The sequence below is a fragment of the Mandrillus leucophaeus genome, unplaced genomic scaffold (genome assembly GCF_000951045.1).
Source record: "Mandrillus leucophaeus isolate KB7577 unplaced genomic scaffold, Mleu.le_1.0 Scaffold611, whole genome shotgun sequence".
NCBI lineage: Eukaryota > Metazoa > Chordata > Mammalia > Primates > Cercopithecidae > Mandrillus > Mandrillus leucophaeus.
In genome coordinates, this window is record NW_012106598.1 from 1,955,040 (window position 1) to 1,964,227 (window position 9,188).

The window sequence follows — 9,188 nt, forward strand, 5'->3', positions numbered from 1 at the left end:
CTGAGGGCCCCGCTCGGCGGCGGGACGCCCGCCCGAAGGGGAGGCGGGGCCGCTACTAAAGCCCAAGACTCCCGGCCTGGGGCAGCCTGGGGAGGGACGCGGGCGGGGACGGAGCTCGGCGTGCCTGCTGCTGGAGGGTGATGGCCCTGCAAGGCTGTGGGCTCCGACCTCAGCTGGAGTCGGCAGCGAGAGGTTCGCGAAACAGCGAGGTTCTGGGCCAGCGCTGAACGCCTGCCCCAAGCACCCCGAGTCTTTACACAGTCCGCGTCCACAGACTCTGAAGAAGACGTGGATCTGCTCTTGCTTTCGCTGCTCGCGTCCTCCAGATCATGTCCGCGACTCCTGCGACTCCGCGCGGAAAAAAAAGTTTGCCAGGCGTGGACTCAATGACCTTTCCAAACTGTGCGCCTCGCTGCCTGGACCGGGTTTGAGCGCTGCTGAGCAGGCAGACCTTTCTGCAGGAGGTGAGTGTCCGCCCTGGAAAGGGGCTGTAGCCGCCCTTTGGAAGGAAGGGTTTGGGGGTGCAAGAGGCGTTCAGATTCTCGGTCTGGTGTGCCCCAAGTTTAGATGTGAAAATAGATCATGGGGATGCAATCCCAGGGCACTGTATTTCTCACTTCCTTGGGTCCCTGGCATGCAACTCCCAGCTAACACCCAGCCACACACACTTCTACATATGGTTTCTTAGTTTTGTTTTGGTATATTTAATCTAAGCGGTCGGCAAGACTTCTTATAAAAGCCGATCGACGTACACTGAGATCAAACCCCACAACCCCATGGTGTTTCTGCCCCTGTCCTAGCAAGCCCTGGTCGACTCGTCCCGGGGCAGCCGCGGCAGCGCAGCGTGGACGGGCCCGGACACCCGGTGCCTGCCCAGCCAGCGACGCTGAAGGCGCATTTCAAGAGGGAAATAGTTCAGTTCTCGGTAATTTGTCAACCTTGTGCTGGCTTTTAAATTTTCCTCCCACCTTCCAGTCCTGACTGAGGGGGGGCCAAAAGCAAACTCCCCGGGGGCTTAAACACTCGGATTCCCGAGAAATGGCAAGTGAGAAAGGAGTTGCAGTTGTACAAAGAAGGAGCGAGGAAAAGGTGTTTGTGGAGGGAGCCCCGATCTGTCTTCCTACCTGTTAGCAGAGAACAAAAGGGGGCTGGCGTTTCCCAAAGCGAAAGGGCGCAGACAGCCACTTTCTCTGCTAAACAAACTGCAGTCCTGAGCAGAACAAGAAAATTACTCACGCAGGGGGAGCAAGGGGAGCAGAGAGAAACAGAACCCAGATTATGCGGAAGGCATCTTAATTTAATTAACTCCTTGGGAAGGCAGAGGCGCTCTGAAGGGGCAGGAAATTCGCAGCCGTTTCTCTATTCACCTGATACAGTCTGGCCCTCACAATCTGTCCTTAAACAATTTTTTTCTTTTTAATGATCTTTGATCTACTTAGTCTATAGCTCTCTAATTTATATAAAATTCTACTGCGGTTTGGGCTGAATTTCAGTGAGCCTATCTATCTAACCATCAGTCATTTCTCTCAGATACCAATGCACAGGTTTTAGCAGATGAACCCTGACTGTATATTATTTTTAGATAATTCAGTGTAATAATACCATTACCAAAGAGCCAAACTCCCTATCAAGTTACTTCTTAACTTTTTTCTCCAATGTTTTGAAAGCTTCACTGAACTAAGTGTGTACACATCTCCCTTGTTGACAGCCAGTCAACTAAATTTTACAAAATTTCTCCACATGCCTGGAAATTCCTGTGAAGAAGACTGATGAAAGAAAAATAGCCTCAGTTCCACCAACATATTTATGCCTTTTCATTGGTTTAAGTTTATTTCCTTGCAAAATTAAAAGTAACCAGTGGTCTGAAACAGGACGGTGGAGAAATGACAGCAGAAGAAGATCGCTGTTATTTCCTGAAAGGGAGTGTGGGAACTACAAGGCTCAGCTCTAGACAAAACGAAAGTACTTTAGTATCTCTGCCTTCACTTAAAATACTTCTTTTGACATACATTTCCAGCAACTCAATGGGAGTGTGGAAATTTAACCTTCCTAATTATTTGTGGCAAGAGCCATTGGTGGATATTTAAGGTAGTTGTTTCTAAAAGGGTTTCAAAAGGACCAATGGTTTGCTCTTCCCCTATGAAGAAACTATATGCTCTGCAAATTAAAACAAACAGGTACTATGAAATAGCACTTTTTTTTTTTTTTTTTTTGCTAACATGAACCTGAAATATACTAGTCGTTAATTTCTGTGTTATAAACCATTCAGAGAAAAGGGAAAGAAGATGGCACTCAACTTTGTGGCAGTGTAACCTTTATGGCGGAGTTTGCTGTGCCTTTGGAGTAGAAATCACAGGTCACAACAGTACTTTAGCTGACACCGCTCCCCTCCACACCCGCTCCCCACCTCAACACATACACCCTGTGGTGGGAGTTGTGCTTTGCCTCCTGTATTTATTTCTAAGAAATCTAGTCTGGGAATACACCCAAATAATAATTTCGGTTTCCTCTCTACGGGAAAGAGGTTGCTTTTCAACACGAAGGGAAAAATAATATTTTGGATCTCTGGAAAATCCTCATTATACAAAGGGAAATAAGGGTGTAATTTATTATTTTTAATTGAAAGGGAAATAATCAGATAGATTACCAGGAATGTTAGTAGAATCCTTTTTTCCTGCCTCCCTAAGAGAGTTGCCGCTGAGCAAAAATAATCGTGATTTGTGGTGGGAAAGTTGATTACTAATGGGGGTTTGCAGTTGCGGTTGAATGGTCTGACTGAGACCCTCTGACTGTTACACACCTCTCATTAACTCCTAGCCTGAACTCCCAGACCGCATACCACCAAGCAGAAGGGATTCGTTAATAAATCTCTGTCCCGGAGCCCTTCCAAACAGAAGAAGGTGTGGGCCCCGCAGAGGCAGCCAGATCCTGCCTTGCCAGAACGCACTGTCGTTAGCGTAGCCCCCTAAGTCTGCTCACAGATGGAACCACAGGCAGTACTTCACAACACGCTGGAGAGGACAACTTAGAGGCAGGAAGGGGTTGGGTGGGAAGGGAAGGCTGGACTCTCTCCTGCCTTCCCACTGGGTTCAAATGCCAGGCTTGGCGGTTGGTGGCACAGACTGGTGCTTAGCTCTGACTCCTACACCTGGGGGGCTGGCAGAGGGAAGGCCCTGGTCCCCCGAGCTGGCAGAACTCCTTTCTAAAAAGGGGCTGTCCGTGGGAGAATGTGGGCCCGCCGTGAATGTAGGTGAGGTGCTCCCGGGAACCTGGATCTGAAATCAGACCTGTGTTGCCATTGGGAGCACGAGGAGAGGGGAAGTGCCCTGCTTAGGCCCAGGCCGGGCGTCCTGGTGGCAGGAGCACAGCCACACTCACCTCTAGGCCAAGGTTCCTGCAGGCCAGCAGGGCCACCCTGTGCTTGGCCTACTGCGGCTCCGCTGCAGCTCCTTTCCTCTCCCTCCCCGGAGCGCTCTCCTTTCTCCTCTCCCCTGTCTTCTCTCTCCTCTCTGGTCTCCTGGGGCCTACCGGGTGGAGGGATGCAGGGGTCGCTTCTCGGTGCCAGACTGGGAAGCAGCTCAGGCCTCCCGAGAGCTTGGCACTCAGTCTGGGAAAAGGGGTTCCTCCAGCCTCAGGGATGTTCTCTGCCCCCATTCCACCCCCTGGGAGCCTGAACCATCTGGAAGGGATCTTAGTGGAGGGTTGGGAGGAGAGCCCCTGGAGGAGGAGGGGGCGATTCTAGGCCGAATCCAGCCCCTGAGGTGTCACTTTTCTTTCCTGCGGCCCGTCACCGCTGATAAATGGGACTGAGGGCAGAGAAGGAAAAAGAAAACCTCCGAGGTCAGTGCGGGGCGAGGCGAGCCCTTCCCAGGGCCCTCTGGCCCAGAAGGATGAAGCGCACCGGCTTTGCTCTTGCATGCCGGCTTGCGGTCCGGGTAAGCGCGGGAAAGGCGGCCGCAGGGCGCGGCAGCAGCGCAGCGCGTGGGATCCCACCACCCATACGTTAACCCACCGTTCCCGGGAGCTCCGAGGCGCAGCGGCGACAGAGGCTCGCCCCGGCCTGCCGGCTTTGGCGTTGTGGTTGACTGAGCTTCACCTGACGGGCTTGGGGAAGGCGGGCTGGGTTGGGCTGGGTGCTGCCCCGCTGTCCGCCTTTCGTTTTCCCGGGACCGATCTGTATCTGTCCAGAGTCTGAATCCGACCTTCCTTCCTTTGGGCGCCCGCTTTCCAGTGGAACATTTCTTGCTCTGGCCCAGGGCTGATCTGCATGCGGACTTGAGCAGGTGCCACGAGGTCCCCTCACGGCTTCTTTCGGGGGTCTTGGAGTCAGGTGGGGAGGGAGACTTGGGTGAGTGTGGTAACCTGTGTGAGTGCCAGAGGGCAGAAGGAGCAACCTTGGATTATAGTCATGGTCTCTCCCTCTCTTCCCTGCCATTTTTAGGGCTTTCTCTACGTGCTGTTGTCTCACTGAGTTTTTGTCGGAGCCCCACGCACTCCTGCCTCTGATTCCTGGAAGAAAGGGGTGGTCCCCTCAGCCCCCCAGCATCCCGGAAAATGGGGAGCAAGGCCCTGCCAGCGCCCATCCCGCTTCACCCGTCGCTGCAGCTCACCAATTACTCCTTCCTGCAGGCCGTGAATACTTTCCCGGCCACAGTGGACCACCTGCAGGGCCTGTACGGTCTCAGCGCGGTACAGACCATGCACATGAACCACTGGACGCTGGGGTATCCCAATGTGCACGAGATCACCCGCTCCACCATCACGGAGATGGCGGCGGCGCAGGGCCTCGTGGACGCGCGCTTCCCCTTCCCGGCCCTGCCTTTTACCACCCACCTATTCCACCCCAAGCAGGGGGCCATTGCCCATGTCCTCCCAGCCCTGCACAAAGACCGGCCCCGTTTTGACTTTGCCAATTTGGCGGTGGCTGCCACGCAAGAAGATCCACCTAAGATGGGAGACCTAACCAAGCTGAGTCCGGGGCTGGGTAGCCCCATCTCGGGCCTCAGTAAATTGACTCCGGACAGAAAGCCCTCTCGAGGAAGGTTGCCATCCAAAACGAAAAAAGAGTTTATCTGCAAGTTTTGCGGCAGACACTTTACCAAATCCTACAATTTGCTCATCCATGAGAGGACCCACACGGACGAGAGGCCGTACACGTGTGACATCTGCCACAAGGCCTTCCGGAGGCAAGATCACCTGCGGGATCACAGGTGAGGCGGGCAAGGAGGATGGCCGGGAGAGGGAAAGCGAATTTGTTCTGGACACACCGAGTCCTGATATACATCCCAAGTGTCTTTATAATCCCCTGTGATCTAAAATACACCCTCAATCACGCTCCCCAGCCCGGTTCAGCTAACTCCCAACATCTACTCTTTCTTCCCCACCAGCGGCTCCTGCTATGTTCTTGTTTGGGATGAGGGAGGGCCTTTCCTCAGCCTTGGACAGGAACAATTCATTAGCCTTAGTCCTGGGATGGTTATCCTGTCTCTTCCCGGTGCGGTGAGGAGTGGTGCAGAAGAACCGAGGGACCCTGGGGTGCCGGTCCTGCCTGCAATCGGGCTACTTCTGTTGGGTTTCGCCCCTCGCCTCCCACCTAGGTGCACCCCAGAGCCTGCCATGGGGACCTTTCTTTTAAGCTGTATTTGTGTGTGTGTGTGTGTGGGGGGGGGGTCTTGCGGTCACCGAATTTACAAACAACTCCCACCTGCCTTCCACGACCTTAAACTCTGCATTAATACAAGGCAATTGAAGACATACAATAATGTAAGTGTTATCCTTGGGTAAAAACTTCTCAGGAGTTGGGGAGACCTTTTTAGGGGTATCTTTTCTGGACTCTACCTGCTGTTCCCCAGAGATGAGACTTCTGTACCCATCCTCCGAGGCCGTTAAGGGATTCACTAAAATTAGCACCTCTAAACTCAGCTTTGCCTTACATCCTGATTTGGCCAATTTAAATCCCAGAGAAAACCATGGAGGCCAAGAAAGGCCCGTTCAGCGGGGTTTTGAGCTCCAGAAAACACCAGAGAGGGCGATCAAGTGTAGATAAAACCCGCAGGCCAGTGAACATTTTGAAGAGAAGCTATTTGTTGAGATTAACCATAAACAGAATTACACAGGAAAAAAAAAATCTAAAAACATAAATGGAAATCTTGTTTCTTTTGTTCTTCCGTGACTTCCTTTTAAGTAATTGCTAAAAGTAACTCTCCATCATGGGGCAAAGTTATTTCAATGAAACCTTATATTAATTTTCAGGTATATCCATTCCAAAGAAAAACCCTTCAAATGTCAGGAGTGTGGGAAAGGATTTTGTCAGTCTAGAACTCTAGCAGTTCACAAAACTTTACACATGCAGGTAAGTTTGTTTTCTTGTTTAAAAACAGTGGCTGGTTCATTTTATCATTACTGCTTTGCAAAAGGTGTTCAGTGGCAGACTCTTTCTCGTAAAAGGCTCTGTTTAGATTAGTTCTCTAGGTGGGGAAAAGCAACACTCTTGATTTTTTTTAATATATAAAATTAATCTTATTTAACATAAAGCATTTTTATATTTTTCTTAAAAAACAGGCCACTTTGATTATCATAAACCCTAATTTTAGAATTTTTTTCATCCAATCTGCCCTGCATTTAAAGCTTTCGTGTTTAGGAGGAAATAAAGGTAATTTTGATAATGGAGGCATAGTGAAATCCCATACGTTCTCTTTCCCAGGGGCCTCATAATTTGTACCTTTCAGGACATTGAGGAATAGTTTAGTTTTCCAGCAAAGAGGAGCCTTATTACCCAGGAGAATGTTGTTCCTTAAGAGAGGATTAGAGTTTTTCCTTCCTCCTTTTCCTGCCTATGACATGGTGATGAAATGTGAAGAGCTGGAAATCACAAAGCCCACCGAGGTGGCCGCGGGTCTACCTCCGAAGTTATCAGTGTAATCGGGCCTCTGTGTATGCCTGCACGTGTGTTTTCATGATTGGAGGATTAGGAGCACAGATTTGTTCCTGCAAGTCCCCTCTTTTGTTGTCATGCGAGTGTTATGTTAACGCTTGTGATACCGATAAGACAGAAACTATTGAAAAGGGTGCAGTGGTGGTGTGAAGGATTAATCCTTTGCTTGCTTCACATCTGAACAGGAATCTCCACACAAATGTCCCACATGTGGAAGAACCTTTAATCAGAGAAGTAATCTGAAAACTCACCTTCTCACCCATACAGACATCAAGCCCTACAGCTGCGAGCAGTGCGGCAAAGTGTTCAGGCGAAACTGTGATCTGCGGCGGCACAGCCTGACTCACACCCCGCGGCAGGACTTCTAGAGAAGCCCAGGATCTGTCCCGTGCCGCCGCTGCTCCCCTCCCCCGACACCTCTCCACGTCTCCTTCCCGGGGGGTCGCACCCCTAGCCATTCACTGACCCCAGCTCTTCCCTTGCTGCAACCGCACCTGCAGCTCCAGGGAGTTAACTCTTCTTCTGGGGGACTGAGAACTGTAGAAAGCCACACACTACATCCCTTCACAAAGAGTATATGCTAGTTTTTTGTAGATATTCACAGCTCATTTTAGAGCTCTGTACATAATGTTGTGGGTCTTTGTTTTGTTGTTTTGTTTGTTTTTGGATCTTGTTGGATGCGCCTAGATATGGAAAATGGAAGCCAAATTTTATCTTTAAAGACTGTATTTTCAAAATAAAACTTTTTCTTGTTTGTTTCAACACTCCTGCAAAGGTGTCTTGCTATTTAAATTCTGTTTTTCCTCTAGATTCTGGAAGAGTGAGCCTTCTCTATACAATTCAATACTGAAGGGCATTCTTTATCCCTAAGTTTAAAAAAATAGGATTTCTCAGAATTCTCAATCTGCAACTTCAGCCCTTCCCTTTTTATACAGTGGCATTTTGGAATTAGACAATTGGGCTGTTTCTTTGTTTTGCAAAGATATTAAAACATTGATGCCCCTGAGGTTTTATCCCCTTTTGTTTATTTCAATTACTTGTGTATTATTCCCTCAGATAAATGTAATATCTTAATATAACATGCAACTTCCATGGTTGTCCCACTTGAAAGCACAGGATGGGAAGAAGCAGGAAGCATAGAAGAGGTGGGAGCTTCTTACCACTTCATTTTTGAAAAGTCCTTGGCCTATTGTCACAATTTATGATGGGTAACTTCTCTTACCATTAGACTTTGAACACTATGATTTATCACTATAGACAGAAACTTTATCCTGCCTTCAGGAGGGAAGTCTAAAATCCTACAGAAGAGTACAGGAAGATACAATCTTCAAGAAGACGGGAGAGAAGAGGAGAAAGGAGAAACCAGTTAGCTATGTTCACAAAATATTTCTTTCCAAGGGTGGGGATCCTTTCTTCTAGAAGGTTAGGATTTTTCTGCAAAGCAAACTGAGTTAGGCTACCAGTGAGGTTTCCACCACTGGTTGGTCTTTGTCCCTGGGAAAATGCCAGAAGTGCAGGTTACTCCATGTATAGAGCTCATGACAAACATGTAGTCACCTTCTGAGGCATTTCAACCTTTCCTAAATGGTTCCCGGGGAACATGACTCTAGTGTAGTGACAACCCTGAAGTATAGTGTAGGATTTGAGTGGAGGGCTTTGGAAGGAGATAAAGAGTAGTACTATGCAGAGACTGGAAGGAAAGTGATTTAACTTAAAGGGGGAATGACAGAGGAACCTGTGGCCCAGTAGGCTCTCACAAACTGTTTAATATGGAACAACAGGTTAAACAAGGCATTATCAGATGTTTAAAAAATTTGTGTATTTGTGTGGGGATGGCATGTTTCACTTTCAGGGTGATTCCAAGCAACATGCCCTATGTTTTTACCTTAGAATCTTCCAGAAAAGTAGATAGAGACTTGAAGACTAGACTCAAAATTTCTCAACAGTACCTTGTTCAATACAACCTACTAAGAGGTTTCAAAAAGTGTTCCTGACTAATTCCTTCCTCTGTTTTCAGGGGAGCAGGCTAGAAGTCATGTTTATCTCTCACCAGAAATTAATTCTCTCCAACAAAGTGTCCAGTCACCAGCCTGTGTGCCTAATGCTCACACAAATGCATTCCCCAGCATGGGATGAGCCCAAAGTCTTCCTGAGGAGTAGGGGCAGGGATGGAGTATGGAGTGCATGTGCCTGTGTTATTTAGAGGAATGAAACAGCTGTTTGCTTTCTTTTGTTTGTACAGAATTAACTCAGT

The 9,188-nt window shown here is 48.9% G+C and overlaps 1 protein-coding gene across 2 annotated transcripts; it reads left to right on the forward strand.

Moving 5' to 3' along the window:
- The first annotated feature begins 44 nt into the window (after window positions 1-44).
- OSR2 (odd-skipped related transciption factor 2) lies at window positions 45-7,698 on the forward strand. 2 transcript variants are annotated; one of them, XM_012000014.1, is made up of 4 exons: window positions 45-464; window positions 4,442-5,210; window positions 6,253-6,352; window positions 7,120-7,698. In XM_012000014.1, exons 2-4 carry the CDS (start codon window positions 4,555-4,557, stop codon window positions 7,300-7,302), a joined length of 939 nt encoding a protein of 312 aa, XP_011855404.1. In that variant the 5' UTR covers window positions 45-464; window positions 4,442-4,554; the 3' UTR covers window positions 7,303-7,698. The 2 variants fall into 2 exon arrangements, with proteins under 2 accessions (XP_011855404.1, XP_011855405.1); XM_012000015.1 differs by having other exon boundaries at window positions 7,202-7,698.
- Window positions 7,699-9,188: the final 1,490 nt, after the last annotated feature.

What these genes read in the sequence shown, in the direction of transcription:
- OSR2 (XM_012000014.1), top strand. Translation starts at nt 4,555, where the DNA reads ATGGGGAGCAAGGCCCTGCCAGCGCCCATCCCGCTTCACCCGTCGCTG. An exon ending in GATCACCTGCGGGATCACAG is followed by an intron (nt 5,211 to 6,252) that starts GTGAGGCGGGCA and finishes ATTAATTTTCAG; the next exon opens with GTATATCCATTCCAAAGAAA. An exon ending in ACAAAACTTTACACATGCAG is followed by an intron (nt 6,353 to 7,119) that starts GTAAGTTTGTTT and finishes ACATCTGAACAG; the next exon opens with GAATCTCCACACAAATGTCC.